Consider the following 21,073-nt stretch of genomic DNA (forward strand, 5'->3'; position numbering starts at 1 on the left):
AAGACATATACTGAAAGGCAAAGACCTAAGAGATTGCCCACCCACAAAGTATCACTTCAAATTTTTCTAAAATAGAATGGATTATTGAAATTAAGATCTAAGTTATACATTTCAGCAGTTTCCAGGATTCCTAAGAGAGTATAATTCTACATGGTTGTGATTTCTCATTTCAAATAAGATTCAAACCTAAGAATCTCCCTTTTGTTGGCAACTACAAACTTTATAGCACTAATTCTTAAGCTGGTAACCATTAAAGTGTCTGGCACTCAGCACAATTAAAACAGCATTTCCTTAATTTAAAAATTAGACCACAACAGAGATGTCAATCTGTGGCTTCAGAGTTGTTTGTACTTATAAACTTGGGCATTTAAAAATTCTATGGGAACTATGTATAGTCACTCAGGATGGAGCATGATAATGTGAGAAAAAATACGTATACATGTATCTGTAACTGGGTCACCATGCTGTACAGTAGAAAATTGACACTGTAAACCAGCGATAATGGAAAAAAATAAAAATCATTATATAAAAAAAATTCTAAATAGGAACAAATTGGATGAATTGATAAGACAAATATGCTTTCACAGGAAAAACTATTTTAATGATCATAAGTATAGTTAATTCTATGAATATTTAAGTACACTATCTTTCTCAGACGGCTCAGTTAGAAAAGGACTTTGCTGAAATTTCAAAAAGAAAAGAACACAATCAAAAGGCTAGCTGACATAAATACGAGTCAAAATTGGTCTGAGTCTAAAAATATCAAATTCTCATGTGCTTGCAGTGGCACAAACAGAATCCTAAAAATTTATCTGACATCCAAACTTGACCAGGATTTACCTAGCATCAACCTGGATTCTAAAGGGACATAATTTTCCAGGACTTGGGTTTACTTTTTGTGGCAAAGTTATGACTTAATACAGATAAAGACTTTGCTGTGTTTTATTAGGTTTATTTTTTAAGGTTTTGGGTTTTTTTGGGTTTTTTGATAGCTCATCCTATCTACTTTAAGGAAACTAATCTAAATTAAACAAGCAAAGCAAATGACATAGGAAGAAATAAGTAAATTTTCCACTGGGTACCAGAATGATAAAAAAAAAAAAAATTTGATATTTGGTGCACTATGTTGAAAGTTCACATATCCCTCCCTATCCTACTTTTATAACATTGACCACCTTCAGGAAGGAGAAATGGGTGGCTGAGTAGGAGACTTTATATCCTCTGACACCTTTAAAATTTTGAACCCTGTAAATGTTTTACCTATTGAAATTCTTAAAATTGTTCTTTTATTTTAAAATAACCTGTTAGAACCATCCTTTTCTCACCAATCTACATTCTATCTGCCAACATTTATAATTACAACAACAGATAAATAACATAAAATAATACTTTGTGCTAGTTCATGAAGTACTTTTAACAGTAACATGCCCTTTCAGTATGGCTAACACTGTTATGCTAACTGTATACCATAGTAATATGCAATACATGATTCGGTGACCACTGTATATGAATGAAATCTCATGTTTAAAGTTCTAGAAATTACGCCAACATAAGCATTTGACATTCAGTCTTCCAAAAATACCCAAGTTTGGTACACTGATTTTTGAGAAATACCTGGACTTTGTGTTTATAAGAGCTACTAAACTATTATTTATTATTATTATTTTTTTGTCTTTTGTCTTTTTGTTGTTGTTGTTGTTGTTGCTATTTCTTGGGCCACTCCCGCGGCATATGGAGGTTCCCAGGCTAGGGGTTGAATCGGAGCTGTAGCCACCGGCCTACGCCAGAGCCACAGCAACGCGGGATCCGAGCCGCGTCTGCAACCTACACCACAGCTCACGGCAACGCCGGATCGTTAACCCACTGAGCAAGGGCAGGGATCGAACCCGCAACCTCATGGTTCCTAGTCGGATTCGTTAACCACTGTGCCACGACGGGAACTCCTATTTATTATTTTATAGATAGTATATATATTGAGAGAGGGCACCAACTAGAAACTTTAAGAATGTATTTTTGGAAACATCAATGTTTATAAAAGTTTGTAAAACTCAAAACATTTATTTATAAAAGGTATAAAAAATAGGGAAATGTGAGATTAGACTATAATTCTAATAGTTGTAGAATAATGTCGGACCCCTGATAAAAATTAACTTGTAGCATTTATTCAAGTAAATAGGAGTTTCTGCTGTGGCACAAGGGGATTGGCAGCATCTCTGGAGTGCTGAGACACCCGTCCGATCCCTGGCCCAGCACAGTGGGTTAAGGATTCGGCACTGCCACAACTGTGGCATAGGCTGCAACTGCGTTCAGATCTGATCCCTGGCCAGGGAGCTCCATATGCCACAGAGCAGCCAAAAAAAAAAAAATAGTAAACAAAGGTAGCCTTTAAGAACAAAGGAAAATTAACAGGACAAAGGGAAAAAGAAATGTCTACCTGACACAAAGGCACTTGATAAAATGCAACATCCTTTCATGATAAAAAAAAAAAAAAACTCTCGGGACAGTAGGAATGGAGAGAAAATTCCTCAATATCATAAAGGTTATTTATGAAAAACCCAGAGCCAATATCATACTCAATGGTGAAAGACTGAAATGCTTCCCCTCTAGGGCTAGCAACTAGATAAGGATGCCCACCACCTCTGTGAATTGTTATGTACTTCCAGAGTTATTTAAATGGGAAAGGAATATTAACTTTCCCATTTAAAAGTAAAAGTAAACTATCTTTACTCACGGATGAGATGATCCTATATGTAAAAAATCCCAAAGAATCCACAAGAAAGATACCAGAGCCAATAAAACAAATTAAGCAAAGTTGTAGGTACAAGATCAACACATAAAAAAATTGTTATGTTTCTTTTCTTTTTTCTTTTTTTTTCGGTCTTTTTTTTATCTTTTCTAGGGCCACACCCATGGCACTTGGAGGTTCCCAGGCTAGGGGTCTAATTGGAGCCACCAGCCTATGCCACAGCCACAGCAATGTGGGATCCAAGCTGCATCTGCAACCTACACCATAGCTCATGGCAACGCCAGATCCTTAATCCACTGAGCGAGGCCAGGGATTGAACCTGCAACCCCATGGTTCCCAGTCGGATTTGTTAACCACCGAGCCAGGATGGGAAATCCTGTTATGTTTCTATACATCAGCAATAAACAATCAGAAAATTAAGAAAATAATTGCATTTATAATAGAATCTAAAGGAATTAAAAATTTAGGAATAAATCTAACCAAGGAAGTGTTATACTGAAAACTTGTACATTGAAAACTATAGAACAAGTCTGAAATATATTAAAGAGTACTTAAATAACTGAAAAGACATCCTATATTCAAGGACAGAAAATTTAACATCACTAAGATTGTCAATACAACCAAAAACAATCTACATATTCAACACAATCCCTAACAAAATTTCAGCAGCCTTTTTCACAGAAATGGAAAAAGCGACTCAGAAATTCATATAGAATTTCAAGGAGCCCCAAACAGCCAAAACAATCTTTAAAAAAAGAATAGAGGAGTTCCCGTCATGGCGCAGTGGTTAACGAATCCGACTAGGAACCATGAGGTTGCGGGTTCGGACCCTGCCCTTGCTGAGTGGGTTAACAATCCGGCGTTGCCGTGAGCTGTGGTGTAGGTTGCAGACGTGGCTCGGATCCCGCGTTGCTGTGGCTCTGGCGTAGGCCGGTGGCTACAGCTCCGATTCAACCCCTAGCCTGGGAACCTCCATATGCCGCCGGAGCGGCCCAAGAAATAGCAACAACAACAACAACAACAACAACGAAAAAGACAAAAAAAAAAAAAGAATAGAATTTATGACACACATTTCCCGACTTCAAAACTTGCAAAGCTACAGAAACTTAAATAGTACTGGCATAAGGACAGACATATAGACCAAGGGAGTAGAGTTTAGAAATAAATCCTCACATAGATGATCAACTGATTTTCAAGGACAGTGTCAAGACAATTTAATGGGAAAAAGACAGTCCTTTTAACAAATGTTGCTGAGAAAACTGGATATTCACATGTAAAAAAATAGTCATACTCTTACCTTATATCACATACAAAATAAAATGGATCAAAGACCTAAACTTAAGAATTAAAACTATAGGAGCTCCCGTTGTGGCGCAGTGGTTAACGAATCCGACTAGGAACCATGAGGTTGTGGGTTTGATCCCTGACCTCCATCAGTGAGTTAAGGATCCGGTGTTGCCATGAGCTGTGGTGTAGGTCGAAGATGAAGCTGGGATCTGGTGTAGCTGTGGCTCTGGTGTAGGCTGGCAGCTGTAGCTCCGATTAGACCCCTAGCCTGGGAACCTCCATATGCCACGGGCAGCAGCCCTAAAAAAGGTAAAAGACCAAAAAAAAAAAAAAAAAGAATTAAAACTATAAACTTGGAGTCCCCACTGTGGCTCAGTAGATTAAGAACTCACAACTAGTGTTCATGAACATGTGGACCCAATCCCTGGCCTCACTCAGTGGGCTAAGGATCTGGCATTGCCGTGAGCTATGGTGTAGGCTGCAGATGTGGCTCGGATACCGCATTGCTGTGGCTGTGGCATAGGCTGGTGGCCACAGCTCTGATTAGACTCCTAGCCTGGGAACCTCCATATGCCGCAGGTACGACCCTAGAAAAGACAGAAAGACAAAAAAAAAAAAAAAAATATATATATATATATACACACACACACACACGCATAAGGTTAACTGTAGCATTATTTATAACCGCAAGGTACTGCCAACTACTTTACTTATGTAACCAAATATGAGACTGAAGTATTATAAAAATGTTTAAAAAAATTGAGTAAGATCTCCATGAACTGATATATAGCTAATCTAGTACATATCATTAAGTGAAAAAAAGCAAAGTGCTAAATATACAGTATGCTACCTTTTGTATGAAAAAAGGAGGTACTTAAAAAGAAAAAAAAATCTTTTTTTTCCATAAAAAACAGAAAACAAAAATAAGAAGGATAAATGAGGAATCAATAATACTGATTACCTACATGGGAGTGGGGGGTAGTTAGGGTACAGAAAGAACAGGGGAAGGAATAACATTTTTTCTGACTATCAAGTTTTTTGTATACTTTTGTCTAGTTGATAGTCCACAAATCAAAAAAAAAATAAAATAAATCAAGAATGGGACAGGGGTCAGGGACACATAATCCTAAAACTAAAAGCAAAAAGACACAAATAAATATAAATAGAGCGAATTTCACATAAAAAAAGTATAACCACACTGAGGGTGAGGGGGCTAAAGGGAAGCCAATTTGAGTAAACTATAAACAATATTTTTATTACAAACCCTTAGTTTAGGGAGGAAACTCTAATTGCCAGCAAATCCTAAACTCTTTTTGGTAGTTTTATTTTTCCTACTGGTATAGATGTAGTAAACCTGAAACAATTTTGTGTATATTGTAGGACTGGGTTAAAGAGTAAAATATAGGAGTTCCCGTCGTGGCGCAGTGGTTAACGAATCCGACTAGGAACCACGAGGTTGCGGGTTCAGTCCCTGCCCTTGCTCAGTGGGTTAACGATCCGGTGTTGCCGTGAGCTGTGGTGTAGGTTGCAGACGCGGCTCGGATCCCGAGTTGCTGTGGCTCTGGCGTAGTCCGGTGGCTACAGCTCCAATTGGACCTCTAGCCTGGGAACCTCCATATGCTGTGAGAGCGGCCCAAGAAATAGCAAAAAGACAAAAAAAAAAAAGGGTAAAATATAATGATGTCAGAAGCCAGCGTTCTCTCTGTGGAAAAAAAAACAGATATAGAGAAGGGTGGAAGCCAAAGGAGGAACTCAACAGGATTGAAATAGAACTGAACATGATTTCTTGTGTTTGGGTGTGAGTGCATGGGTTCTGTCCACTGAAAGCCCCATAAGCAATGATATCTTAGGAAAAAGGAACATGCCTGCAAGATCTTGGTTTCTACAAACCATTCCACAGTAAAAGGAAAATATCCAGTTCCAGGAACAAAGAAGGGACTGAAATATCTTATTATGTCAGAAAGTAAGGAAGTGCTTAAAAAATGATTGGGGCATGTCATGCCAAATAGACACAAGCACCAAGTGAAGGCACCCCTGCCGGCCAAATCTGAGTATATCTGAGCAAGAAATTTTTAAAAACCAACAATAATGGGTTATAACCTATTGAATCAGAAAGGAACCATGAGTCCTTCCTGTAGCAGGTAACAGTAGAATGCTGACTGATAACTGTACAGTTAGAAAATAACCATTCTGTAACCATCAGAGCACAGATCATCTCATGCAAGATGCAGTGGATGACAATTCGAGGAGGAAGCTTTAAGAAGGAGCAGGATATTAATTGCATGGTCTCAAACTATCTCCTCAGAAATTGCTTACTAGTTTCAAGAAAACAGCAAAAAACAGTGGGAAAACCAAATAAAATCTTGATTAAAATCAAGATGGGCTGACAAACATTGCACTTCTCTGAATGTGATATCATAAAAAGGATACAATAACAATTACGTATTATTTTGAGAGAGTACATATATGTAATCTAGACCTAATCATGAAGAAACATTAGATGATGTCAAACTGAGGAATATTCTATAAAATAACTTTGTCATATCCTTCAAAAAAGTAAGTATCATGAAAGAGAAAAAAAAAAAAAAAAAGGCCAAGGAACTGTTCCAGATTAAAGACCAAGGAGTTCCCATTGTGGCTTAGGGGTAACCAATTAGACCAGTATCCAAATTAAAGACTAAGACATTAGAATTAAACATTACATAATATTTTGGGTTGGATTCTAGATTGTACAGAAAAACAAATGTTATAAAGGACATTATCAAGATAATTTATGAAACTTATATATAGACCATAGGTTAGGAAACTGTATTCGAGGTTAAATTTTCTCAATCGGTATTAAGGAATAAAAAACATGATATACACAAACTCATTTCTAAAGTGGTTTAAATAATAACCATGTATATGTATGGCTATAAACGAACACATAGAGGCGGGGAAGGAGGAAGAGAGGGAAGTAAGAAAAAGAAATTTAAAAAAATGTAAAATGCTATGGTGAATTTAGGTTAAAAAATATATGGGCACTTTATGTACAACTTATACAATTTATCTGTAATTTTGAAGTTATTTCAAAACAAAAAGTTTTCAAAAAAAGAGGGAGAGAAAGGACACACACACTTGTACTGGTATTTCTAGACTGATGCATTCATACTTAAAGATATCAATCAATGAGGAAGGGAAGAAAATAAGGAAAAGAAGCCACTACACAGATCCATTAAATCATAAACTGAATTCCATCCAGTAGTTCTCTTTGAATATATACCCTCTAAGTCAGGTTCCAAATATGGGTCCCAAGGACCAAAGAGGTCTATGGACAGAATTCATTGTACCTAGAAAGGGGGTGGGGAAAAATTACATTTTTAATTTCATTAGCCATTAATTGATATTTTTGTCAATTATGAATATAGGCAACAAATAGGAGTTTTAGGAGTACCTATGACTTTATCACCAATAAAAATCATATGTATTTTCACTTCCTATTAGCTACTGGGATTCTCAAACATATACTGTTCAGTTATTTTCAAAATAACTGAACAGTAGTCTTTAATGTGATACATGATAAAAAGCACATTATATAACAAATTTGCTTTTTAAGTATTTTGATACCTATCTTTCAAAATAACTGGTTTCTCTAAAATCCTATGTATGTTATGTTATTCACTTACAAATGTTATTCTAAAAAGAAAAACAATGGGCTTCAGACTATTCAAGGTTCTTGTGGCATAAAAAAGTTAAGAATCGGAGTTCCCACTGTGGCTCAGTGGAAATGAATCTGACTGGTATCCATGAGACACAGGTTCAATCCCTAGCCTCGCTCAGCAGGTTAAGGATCCAGTGTTGCCGTGAGCTGTGGTGTAGGCTGCATACACAGCTTGGATCTGGCGTTGCTGTGGCTCTGGCGTAGGCCAGCAGCTATAGCTCTAATTCGACTCCTAGCCTGGGAACCTCCATATGCCACAGGTGCAGCCCTATTAAAAAAAAAAAGTTAAGAATCTCTGCTCTGAGCTATAAATCCCTCAGTTGCTTACAAGTGTGTCATAATGAGGAAAATTAGAACAGTCTGCAGCTTTCTGCCCTGCCATAAAGCACATTATAAAAAGAGACATCTAAAATAATAAACATTCAATCTAATCTTCTCATTATTTAATTTCTAGAGTAATTTCCCATAGTGCTAGAGCAATAATTATTCAAAACATCTATTGCAATCTCACACAAAGCATCAAAGAACAAATTTAACACAACATACCAACATATGAAAAAAGACAGGCACACAGAAACTATAAAAATGAATCAAGACTGAAACGTCTCTCAGATAAATTCAGTGCTTACATATCTTGAGGAAATTGGTTAAAAACAAAATACTATTTACCATCTCTCTTTTGGAAAATTTTTTAAAATTTCTTTAATGATTGGCTGGTAGCAGGCATCCCTTTCTGCTTTTCCAGTTTCACTCCAGTCTCTCACAAACTGTTTCAATGTGGACTTTAATTTATCCATGTCAAATGTAGATGCTGGCATAATCTTTCCATTCCCCTGTTTAAGAAACAGAAATCAATTAGCTTCTGAGAAAGTAATTAATCTCGAATATGGTTAAGTAAACACACCACAAAGGGGCTTTATAGATGGTTTAATGGGTAAATTACTAGTCTCTCACTTCAACCAGGGTTCAAGTGCAGCTTAAGATCCTAGATGAAAAAAGTTTGGTGGTCTCACTTCTATCCTCAATTAAGTTACGGTCATTAATTATGAAACCACCATGTAATTAAGCAGTCTTTACTCATGAGAGGACCAGGAATGAGCTGCTATGGAGAACGAACATTCTGTCTCTAAAAGAAGGAAAAAAAGTCCCTCTAGGTCACTGATGGCTCACAATGAAGTGGCCCAACTATACCTTTCCTGTGGATACAAAAAAAGAGACTTCACTTTCTATTACTGCCAGTCTTTGAGATTTATAAGGGAAAATAATTTTTTAAAGTAAAGAATATCAATAGATATGAGATTCTGAAAATAATGTTTAGCCAGGGAAATTAACATACCTAGTTAGGTTGTTTATAAAAATGTAAGCCTTTAACTCCATATGCCATAATAGTCAGAACACTATGTGAAAAGTACTTAAAACACTAATAATTATCTTGGTATTTTAAGAGGAAAAAAAAAATCAGTGAATATATCCAGCTTCTGGAATACTGTTCTATTAAGCCTAATAAAGTGATTGAACATATAAGTGAAAACATTCTGAAAGTAGAGCAAATGATCCGTGCAAAATTATAAAAATCAAATCCAGAAGGATAAAGATCACAAATATACAATTTAAATCCTAAAATAAAAACAAATAGAATGAACTTTCACATACATCTTCTCCATATTCTTTATTTTCAAACATATGTATGCAATCATTCACAATGGTCAGTAGTATTTCTTGATTATGATCAATGCATTTCCGGATCTTGTCCAAGTGAAGAAGAAACTGAGGAAGTAGTTTCTGTTGATTAGCTGGAAGTGATCGAAATTGTCTTTCTGTTCGGTGCACTCGCTCATGCATGCTGGTACTAAAATATAAAAGGTGTTTTTTAAATTGGCAAAAGAATTCTCACCAGAGGCCAACCTTATTTTAAGGCTGTCCTGCTGTACAATTTTTCCCTTACAATGCTGGTACTGGCCCTGCCACTTACAAACTTTTGGTTTTTTAAAGGATATCAACTTAGGAAGTTTTATGTGGTTTTCATCTTATTATAAACTCTCTAAGCAACCAAACAAAAGACAAATAGTTTAAAAACCTGCACCAATTACAAGGGAGAAAAAAAGTAAACATAAAGAGGATTAATGCACATTAAGTTTATTTTTATGAATTCAATTTCCAAAATTAAAATTTTCAGCAAAACCAGATGACTAACTTCTATTTCTCCAACAAGTACCTGAATGCAGCTCTGAAATTATTTTAGAATATTCACAAGATATTCTAAAGAATATACACAAGATATTCCATAAGATGTATTTTAAAATTATTAAGAGCCAACCAAGTTGAATTTTTGAAATATCACAAAGGATCTTGTGTACTACAAAGGCAATAAATAAATGAAAAACTGAAATTCCATAGATTTTTGAACAATAGTCATACTTTGTACTCCAAGTTTTCAGATAACTCTAAAGCTCACTTTGCAGATTACCTATTTATAAAATCTAAAAAGAACATTTTTTTTTTTTTTTAAGAGCTGCACCCATGGCATATGGAGGTTCCCAGGCTAGGGGTCTAATCACAGCCCTTGCTGTCGGCCTACGACAGAGCCACAGCAACACCAGATCTGAGCTGAGCCGCATCTGTGACCTACACCACAACCTATACCACAGCTCACAGCAATGCTAGATCCTAAACCCATTGAGCAAGGCCAGGGATCAAACCCACAACCTCATGGTTCCTAGTCAGATTTGTTTCTGCTGCACCACGACAGGAACTCAGAAAAAGAACATCATTTTTAAAAAGTTAAATTATTACACTCACAATGAAATGTCACTTTATATCAATCAATAGATTGGCAAAATTTAAAAGCCTGACTATTGGAAATATTGGTAAATATGTGAAAGGATGAGAATATTTATATGCTGATTGATGGTGGGTCCATGAATTAGTACAACTACTTCAGAAAATTTAGAATTACCTAGTAAAGTTTAATATGCACCCTTTCTGTGACCTAGCAATTATACTCCTAGACACATACTCAATAAATTCTTATAAATGGGTATGACACATGAATAATCCTTATCACAGCATTATAAAAAAAATAACAAACAGGAGTTCCCGTCGTGGCTCAGTGGTTAACAAATCCGACTAGGAACCATGAGGTTGCGGGTTCAATCCCTGGCCTTGCTCAGTGGGTTAAGGATCTGGCGTTGCCGTGAGCTGTGGTGTAGGTTGCAGATGTGGCTCGGATCCCGTGTTGCTGTGTCTCTGGCATAGGCCGGTGGCTACAGCTCCGATTGGACCCCTAGCCTGGGAATCTCCATATGCCACGGGAGTGTCCCACGAAACGGCAAAAAGACAAAAAACAAACAAACAAACAAACAAACAAAAAACCTGGAAACAAGCCAAAAGTCCATCACCAGTAGACTGAATGAAGAAAATACAGTATAGTTATACAATAAAATACAGTTAAATATTAATAAAAACAGCTACACACAATGATATGGATAAAGGAACAAAATATTTTTTGAAAAACAAGTTGCATAAAAACACATAATGTACAATTCTATCTTATATAAAAATGATATATTGCACAGACTGAACATATGTAGAAAAACTACAAGGAAAGCATGGAAATGAAAACTCTGCAAAGTGATGTCCTTTGAGGAGAAAAGGGTAAAATAATGTTCTCTTTAAAAACTGAGTGATAAGTGTTCACTACATCATTCTTTATATTTTAAATATACAAACAAATGCATAAATGCATATGTTTCTTTTAAATGATCTTCAGCATTCACTCAATTTTTTTTCTTTTTTTTGCATTTACTCAGTATTAAATGGGAATAAGTATTCTTTTTCTTTTGGTTGCCTTAATCTCTCTACTCATCCAAATAATTCTCTCTTTTTTATCTGTCAAATTACTGTCTAGTTTACGAACAGTCATACTTAAAGAAACCGCACTTTTAGAAGCTTGTGTGTGGTGGTATTCTGGGTGTGGCTGGTGATAATATGAAAGCCATTTGGCAGTGGCTGCATTAATGTTTTCTTTTTCATCCCCTGGAGACAGTTTAACAGCAAGCTCTGGAGTCTAAAAGATCTGAATTTAAATCCAGGTGATGCTACCTGTTTGCTATGTGACTCTTGGGCAAGTTATTTCCTCTCTCTGTGTCTCAACTGTCTCATACACAAAAACAAGGTAATACATAATAACAGTGATGATATATGATTGTAGAAGCTATGATTTATTGAGATTTAATAAATGCCAGGCTTACTAAACCAAGTCACTTAACATGAATTATTCTGAAAAATCCCCATAAAACCCCATGAGGGGAGTTCCCTTGTGGCTTAGTGGGTTAAGGATCTGGCTTTGTCACTGCAGCAGCTTGGGTCACAGCTGTGGCATGGGTTCACAGGTGGGGCAACAAACAAACAAACAAAAAACCACAAACAAAACAAAACAAAGTATCACCATGAGAGGTACCATTATACTCCTCTGCCTACGTAATGGATTTCATTGAAAATGTAACTAATTTACAAGCACTTTTAAAGCCCATTGCCTAAAACACAGTCAGCACTCAAACATAGGAGGTATATCTAATTTACATAACTAATGTGTACACAGCGAAAATAAGAAAAATTTTAAAAAGTACTCAGGGGCAAAAAGAGCTCCTAATTATTCCTCTTCTAGAGGCAACCATTTCTAATTTTTTGGCATAGTTGTTTTATTGTTGTTATCTAACACAAAGTCATCTAACACCTTTCTAGTCAAAATGTGGTACAGACCACAGCAGAACACTTGGAAGTGGTTAGGAAGGGAGAATCTAAGGTCCCATGCAACATCTGCCGAACTGTAATCTGCCTCTTAACAAGACTCCAAAAGATTCACAGGCATGTTAAAGTTTTAGAAGCACTTGCAAATCTTCATCCTTATCAAAAGAATTTTCCCAGGTCAGGAGAAAGTTCTCAAAAAAAAAAAAAAAGAAAAAAATCACCATCTGACAAATGACTATAATGACTGTTTATCATCCCATCTACGCAACAAAAGTTTACTTAGCTTTTTCCCAAACATTCATCTATATAATGAACTTTCTGTGTTAAAAAATCTCTCTCTATTTTAGGAGGAAAAAAATCACCATGCTAATTCCAAAGAATTACCAAGTCAGAAAAGACAAGTATTTTGAAGGATCTTGATACAAAGTGATTTTCAGAAAGATTTTATCTATTCACATTCCTGGAGTATTAGGCTAAAGAAGTCCACAAGAGCAGAGGTGCGCAGCTTACATTTTACTATCAACAGGTTCAACAGTCTCATGGTAATTCTTTCCTAGTGTTCCTGGGCACTGGAGCCCCCACAACTTCCCTCTAACCAAACCTTGAAACTCAGTATTTCCACGTTGAACTTAGCATCTATCCCACAAAAACAAAAACAAACAAAAAAACCCACCCTGCACTTCTTCCCACGTGGCCGATGTTAATGAATGGTAAACATACATCCACTCAAGTTAGAAATTAATGAGTCATCCTAAAATGCCTCTTCTTATAGCCTGCACAATCAAGCCTAAAATTCTTTTGAGTCTACCTCACAAAACTATCTGCAAATTATCCTTCCTCCAATGCTCTACCTCAGGCCTTCCCTGTGTCTCCCAAAGATAAACTGTGGGAGGGAGTGGGATGGACTGGGAGTTTGGGGTAGTAGATGCGAACTATTGCATTTGGAGTGGATAAGCAACGAGATGTGATGTATAGCACAGGGACTGTATCTAGTCACTTGTAATGGAAAATGATGGAAGATAAAGTGAGGGGGGAAAAAACGTGTGTGTGTGAGAGAGAGAGAGAGAGACTGGGTCACTCTGCTGTACAGCAGTAACTGACAGAACATTGTAATTCAACTATAATAAAAAAAAAAATCTTACCAAAAAAGGGGGTAAAAAAAAGATAAACTGAGAGGCATGCTACCTAAATATGCTATCTCTAGCCTAACTCTCTTTCACCTCCAATCAGATAAATTTTTCTAAAATACAAATCTTTTTTTTTTTTTTTTCATCTTTTTGCCTTTTCTGGGGCCGCACCTACAGCATATGGAGGTTGCCAGGCTAGGGGTCAAATCTGAGCTGTAGCCACTGGCCTACGCCAGGGCCACAGCAACTCGGGATCCAAGCCACATCTGCGACCTACACCACAGCTCATGGTAACACCAGATCTTCAACCCGATGAGCAAGGCCAGGGATCGAACCCGCAATCTCATGGTTCCTAGTCAGATTCATTAACCACTGAGCCACGACGGGAACTCCTAAAATACAAATCTTATCTTTGTCACTATTTAAACTCCGTATTTCAGCATATGTAAAAAGCAATCAATAAAGGTTCAGTTATGCTCCCTAGGCACCACTTTTGGTTCTCCTTGGAGGCTACTTATTTCCGTGAATGCAGGGAAGCTGAGTAAGTTATGGATTGGTCAGCAGAGCCTACACATACCTGCTGTCAATTCCATATAAGTGATAGAACTACACAGAGCAAGATGAGCTACAACATATCTCTTAACCCTTAGTTATTTAATGCAGGCAAAGTTGTAAGTAACATAATCTACATACCCCTTGAAATAAGTGATGTCTTATCAAAGTTGAGAGGAGCCTAATTCTTACTATGATTGGGGCTAATTTCACTATTCAGTAAATGCTTACATTATCCATGTACTTTAAGAAGGCAGTGGGAAAATTACGACCTCCTGAATACTTGGGCTGTTTTTGTAGAGAGTTCTACTGGAACACAGCTATACTCATTCCTTTACAGACTACCTGTGGTTGCTTTCAAACAAGGGCAGAGCCTGAACAGTTTTAACTGAGACCACTTAGCTCTCAGAGCTTAAAATATTCATTGCTAGCTCTTTAAAGAAAGTTTGCCAACCCTGCTTTAAAGGAATGTTTTACAACCTTCAGACTCTCCTTGGTTGTGAACCCAGTCAACATTAAGAGCCACATCCTCTGGCAGCCAAGAGGAAAAACTAGAGTCAGCAGCCATGTTTTCTCAAGGGTATCTCTACCTTCAGCTCTCTCTAGAAGGGATGGTCTCAGCAGTGACCCAAACTATGACTCAGTTACCTTTCCTAAGAGCGGGTCCAGTGCTAGATCTGAGCTAAGAGCTAAGGTCAGAGACCCACTCCTTTGAACCAGCTGAAGTATTCTAGAATTCCAAGGAGAGAAGAGTATCTTTTCAAAAGGAAAGTTGGTCTCAATCCATTTTAAATATTTATTAAATACCCAGGATTGAAAGTGTCTTACTACGATCACTGCTTAATAATGCAGGGTAAAATCTGAGTAAATAATTTTGGATCTAAAAAAATAATAATGATAATAATAATTTTGGATTTTAGGCCAGACTCTAACACAATTTGGTTGTATAGCCCCAAGCAAGTTGCTCACCTGTTTATATGCTATCCCCTCACCTGTAAAGATGAGCACAACAGCTCAATTTTTAAAATCTCACCTACAATGCCATTTTTAAAAGTAGAACATTTCTGACAAGACCTTTGATTTTTCAAATATAGTATTTTCTGAGTCAGTTCATTCATAACAGAAGTGACATTTTTAGACTTTTTTTTACTATTCAGTACAATGCTATGATCCATTTTTACCTTAGTCCAAATATGTCATCTAAGCAAAACCTACAGGAAGCACAAAACTGGAAGCCATTGGAAAGAGAAAATATTAATCAAAATACATTTCTTGCCTTATGACTTTCATCTAAATCTCCAATGTGTTGACTAAAAGACAGTGAGCAGTAAAACCAAACTCTCCAAAATTTGGAAGTTTCTGTTAAACATATAGAATACAACTATCCACAAGAATTTACTAGACTGATGGGAAATCTTACATCTGCAAAGCCACATGTGGCTACTGAGCACTTGAAATGTGGTTAGTGAGACTGAGGATGGGAATTTTAAAATTTATTAAATTTTAATTAATTTAAATTCAACCATATGTCATTAGTGGCTATGGTATTGGATAGCGCAGGTCTAGATCATAAAATGTTGGAATGTAATAATACAGTGTTTTCTGTATCCAAGAATTTTGTGCACAATCCTTTCCATACTCCTATTCCTTTAAGGATGTTTCTAAAAAGCTTTTTTTTTTTTTTTTTTTGCTTTTTTGCTTTTTACGGCCACACCAGCAGCCGGCACATGGAGGTTCCCAAGCTAGGGGTCAAATCGGTGCTACAGCTGCCGGCCTAGGCCACAGCAACGCCAGATCCAGCTGTGTCTGTGACCTACACTACAGCTCACAGATCCTTAACCCACTGCGCAAGGCCAGCAATAGAACCCGCAACCACACTGTTCCTACTTGGATTCGTTTCCTCTGCGCCATGATAAACTTCAAGAACTGGGTACAGACTACATTTCAACTAATTGACTCCACTATAGTTCTAAGATATCTCCCAATATTCTTTCTAGATTTTTCAACAGTAAATGTACCAGACTTTTCTGAACCTACCACTCTTAGCTATCTAATGTCAATTTCTGCCATTCCCTCTATCTGGTTCTTCCAGGCACAGTACCTGTAACAAACTCTCTGGTTATCTGTCTTCCTCCATCTGTTAATACTAAATAAAATCCCCATACTACAAATAGGCTTTTGAGCTGCATAAGTAATGCAGTCCATGGTTCTTATGCCTGGGTTTAATTAGTAAATTACTTCATTAAGCTTTCCATTTCAAAAATTCATGTCACATACGTAATCCGAGTTTAAATAATTTTAATTTTTTTTTTCTTCTTGGCTTTTCTAGTGCTGCACTCGAGGCACATGGAGTTCCCAGGCTAGGGGTCTAATCGGAGCTGTAGCCACCGGCCTACGCCAGAGCCACAGCAATGCAGGATCCGAGCTGCGTCTACAACCTACACCACAGCTCACAGCAAGCCGGATTGTTAACCCGCTGAGCAAGGCCAGGGGTCGAACCCGCAACCTCATCGTTCCTAGTCAGATTCGTTAACTGCTGAGCCACAACGGGAACTCCTAAATCTAAATAATTTTAAGCTTTTATTAAGCAATTTTTTAAATTCAAAATAGTAACAAAATAGCTTAGCCATTAGTCACAAATTGACAAACAGAATGACAAGTGTACTTCTTTGCTACTTGTCTTATTTGTTAAAAATAGAGCTCCAACAACATGCCAAGCTGTAGTGACATAAAAACAAATAAGGCTCAATCCTGCCCTTGGGGAGGTCAGTCAAGCAATATAAAAAATTTGCATAAAGCACAGCAGGAGCCCATCTAAGGGAACAGTTTTACTTGAGTAGGAGATCACATCTATCTGATTCCAACTGCAGATTCAGAACAGTCATCAGTGGGCTCATCTCCTACACGAATTAAAAAAAAAAAAAAAGTGTTTTATTTACCTGAAAATCTAGTTGTTTAAAGCTCCTTTTAGATCTTGGAATTATAATTTTGTGACTAAGCTATTTTAAGATGTATCTAGAAGAAAAGTGGAAATAAGTAAGTTTAAAAGTCCTACCACTGTTGCCCAACCCACAATGAGAATTCGATACATATTTGCAGAATAAAAGTGGCTCCTACAGTGCTTTCTCTCATTTCCCTCCTTAAAAATTAGCAAATTTTAGAACATCTGGCCTATCTCCGACCTTAATTTCACCCACAAGTTAAAGACATTGAGTGGCCTCATTCACTCGCTCACCACAAAAATGCCTTGCGTTCACGCCGCCAAAGGGGGATGGGGTCGAAGTATTAATGCTGCTCTCATAAGAACTGGCAACAGTTTGGAAAAAAACGTCCTACGGCATCCCACGTGTAGGTGAACTTGGGCTCTCCGTTTGGTCAGTTTGGAGGACATGGACAACACATACAAATCATGCCCAGCACTGGAAGATTTTACCTCCTTCTATCTGAAATTCCTTACAACACTTTTCTGGTCACCCCCACCGGCCTCAATGCCAAACCTTTAACAAGAAATGGATGGCATGAGGGCTAATCTGATCCTGAGGTCAGAAGACAAGGGGCTGAGCGGCAGACGACGCGACAGACACGCGGGTGTGCAGGTCCCGGAGGGGCTAAGGTGATGAGAGGAGACTCCGGGGCCCGGAGGTCAGCTCAGGCAGCGCGGTTCCGACGCCCCGGAGGCGTGGTGGCAACCGGGTGAGCGCAGCGGGCGCCACGCTGCCGGCTGGTCCGCAGCAAGCAGCTGGCACCCCGACGGGCTGAGCCGGGGTCCGCCACAGGCTCCTTACCCGTAGTAGCGGAAGGCATTAATGATCTTCCAGAAGTGCTCACGCTCTAGCCTCTCCTCCTCTTCCTCGGTACTGTGCGCGACCGCCGCCGCCGCCGCCGAAACCGCCACGGCGGAGCCCAAACGCCCAGCGGAGAACTGCACCTCCACCTCCTCGCTCCCGTTGCCTCCCCCGCGGCCGCAGCCGCCTCCCCCACAGCCCTCCGGCAGCTGAGAGGCAGGCGGCGGAGGGCGCCGCCGTCGCTGCATCGCCGCCTCGGCCCTCGGCCTGGCTCGCTTGCGTCTCGCCGCGACTGAAAGCGTGGTGGCGGCTTCTCGGCCTTCCTCTAGACGGCGCCCGCCGCGGACATGCCCCCAGCTCGCGATGCGCTCCACCCCCGCCACCCTCAGGCCTCCATCCGCGCCGGGCTCCGCCAGGTCTTCAGAACGCCCGGAACAAGCGCGCATGCGCATCCGTGAGTACGCCGAAGGGCCGCAGCCACCTGCGCTCATTTGCTGTCCGGCTTCGGCGAAGGCGCGCTGACGACACGACGATGCGTGAGGTGGGCGGGGCTCTGGGCCGAGGCGGGGGGGACTCAGGGCCAGGTGGGTGGAGCGAAGGAGGAGGTTATTGGTGGGTTGGGATTGGCACCTGCGAGCCCCCGCCTGGTTCGGGTTTAACAGCCTCCAAGAGCTGAATGAAGAAAAGGGCCGCTGAACTAAGGCTAGCATATTAGCAGAAGAGCGAAAGCAGAAAAAAAAATTAGCTTTGATGAATTTATTCGGAACTTTTATTTCAGAAAGTCTAAAGGAAGTTCTTGCATTCGCCCTAATTTGTTTTAATTAATTTCCTAAGTGAATTTCTATTCCTAATTGTGTAAAGAGAGAAGGACCCCATCATCTTTTTGGTGTTTAGGGACCTTCGAAAGTCCTAATCCCACCCTGGACTGGTGGTGGCAGCAGATCGGGGAAATGCAGGAACCTAACTCTATCTGCTAGTTGCGCACAGGAGCAGTAATGCGGTGCAACACTAATATCTAATGGTGGCCCATAGCAATGCTGGACTTAACCACTTCCTTTTCGTCACCTACATTCACTTTTTACCCCATTTCTCTCTGGGCTCACGGATAAAACAGCTGTCCTACCTTCATTCAATGTTATTCTTAGGAAATAACTCATTCCACTCAATTTAATAAACCCCCAGCAAATTAGTCTTTCAAAATAAGAGCAAAAGAAGAAAGGTTTTATTCAGGAGAGTTAAACTTGTCCAGGAGCCACAAATGCTGTTAAAAACATATAATGATATTGAAAAAGAAGTAGCTTCATTTTCATAAGTTAAATAAATTGAGATAAAGGCAAGGCTAAAGAAAAATAACTGTGGTTATTCTATGTTAATGTTACATTTTTATACTTTACGAAGCTTAAAGTCTGTTTTTTTGAAGAGTAATGCAGTAATACATGGTTCAAAATTCAAAAGGAAATTACAAAGGATTACAAATATAAAGTTTCTTTAACCTGCTCTTAGGACCCATATCCCCCTTCTAGACACAATATATCAATTCCTTGCCTGTAATTCCAAATTTTCTGTCCAGTACCTCCTTTCTTAGAGTCTGGTGTTTGAAAGTTATGTATAAATTCTTATAATATTAACTGTTACCAATACTGTTTTCATATGCACACACAAATTATACATGTCCTAACTGGTGACATATATCATACTATGTAACATTTTATTTAATATTTTATATTTTTAATTGTTTTTCTCTATTACCCTTTTTTGTTTCTTACCTCAACTCTGTGAAGGAAACATTGTTATCTTTCTTTAATGAATAAAGAAACAGATTCAGAGAAATTAATTGTCTTGCCCAGACACATATAAATAGCAGAGCTGAAGTACATTTATTCATTCACTCTTTCCAAGAAATACGTTGATTGCCTCCAATTTCTCTTGCACTGAGCTAAGGGCAGCTAGAAGCTAGTGGAAACATGGACTTCTCATTTTCACTTTGCCGGTTAGTAAGTGTGACCTGTTTAAAAAGTCGCTTGAGGTCTCCATTGTATCATTTCTAAAATGAATATAATACCTCCCTTCCCACAGGGAGGCTGGGAGAAATAAATGAAATAAAGAGTGAGAAATGCCTAGTATATCAACTTGATGTTTGCTCTCCTCCTTTTGGGTCTCTTTAGGATACATTTGACCTTCTCTTCAAAAACTTCTGTTTAGGACTTCCTCTTCTAACTTCTTGCAATGAGTTTCTCCTATAGAAATCTTCCCAAACAATAGAGGCCCTTGGGCTGAAAGCTTTGGAATATTTTCACCAAGAGGTCAGTTAACCTCCAAGAATCATAACCAAAACACACCATCAAGCTTTCTTAAGTTATTCTGAATAACTGTTAGTTAAGAAGCTAAAGCTCACACATTCATACCTTCATACATTGCTCATAGGAATGTAAAATGCTACAGTCACGGTAGAAATAGTCACTGTTCTTACAAAACAATATATGTATACCATACAACCTGTCCAACACACTTGGACGTTTATCCCAGAGAAATGAAAACATGTATTCACACAAAATCCTATACATGAAACTTTATAGCAAGTTTATTTGTAAAAGCCAAAAATTGGAACCAGCGCAAATGTCCTTCAGTAGATGAATGATTAAACAAACATGGGATACTACCAAGCAGTAGAAAAAAAGAATGAACTATGTATATACCTGATAATGGAGAGGAATCTCAATTATGCTAAATGTGGAGGAGGGAATCTCAAAGGATTACATGCTATATAATTCCATTTATATACTTTTTTTTTTTTTAATAATTCAATGAGGAGTTCCCATTGCAGCTCAGCGGTCAACAAAACCGATTAGTATCCATGAGGATACGGGTTCAATCCCTGGCCTCGTTCAATGGGTTAAGGATCCAGTGTTGCCATGAGCTGTGATGTAGGTCACAGATGCAGCTCAGATCTGGCCTTCCTGTGGCTGTGGCATAGGCCGGTGGCTGCAGCTCTGATTGGATCCCTAGCCTGGGAACCTCCATATGCTGAGGGTGTGGCCCTAAGAAGACAAACAACAACAAAAAAACAAAAGAAAAAGAAAAGTAATTCAATGAATTTTATTATATTTATAGTTGTACAACCATCATC

The 21,073-nt window shown here is 38.4% G+C and overlaps 1 protein-coding gene across 2 annotated transcripts in view; it reads right to left on the reverse strand.

Moving 5' to 3' along the window:
- The window catches only part of CARNMT1 (carnosine N-methyltransferase 1), a 37,719-nt gene extending 19,335 nt beyond the window's left edge, over positions 1 to 18,384 (reverse strand). Inside the window, exons 1-3 of one of the 2 annotated variants that reach the window (XM_047767781.1) lie at positions 17,947 to 18,384; positions 9,387 to 9,582; positions 8,403 to 8,566 (exon numbers count right to left, since the gene is read on the reverse strand). In XM_047767781.1, the coding sequence (XP_047623737.1) occupies positions 8,403 to 8,566; positions 9,387 to 9,582; positions 17,947 to 18,194 (608 nt within the window). In that variant the 5' untranslated portion in view covers positions 18,195 to 18,384. Of the gene's footprint in view, positions 1 to 8,402; positions 8,567 to 9,386; positions 9,583 to 17,100; positions 17,177 to 17,946 lie in introns of those variants that run through there. The other variant, XM_047767782.1, reaches the window with a different exon arrangement.
- Between the last annotated feature and the right edge of the window lie 2,689 nt (positions 18,385 to 21,073).

Source organism: Phacochoerus africanus, chromosome 2 (genome assembly GCF_016906955.1).
Source record: "Phacochoerus africanus isolate WHEZ1 chromosome 2, ROS_Pafr_v1, whole genome shotgun sequence".
Taxonomy (NCBI): Eukaryota; Metazoa; Chordata; class Mammalia; order Artiodactyla; family Suidae; genus Phacochoerus; species Phacochoerus africanus.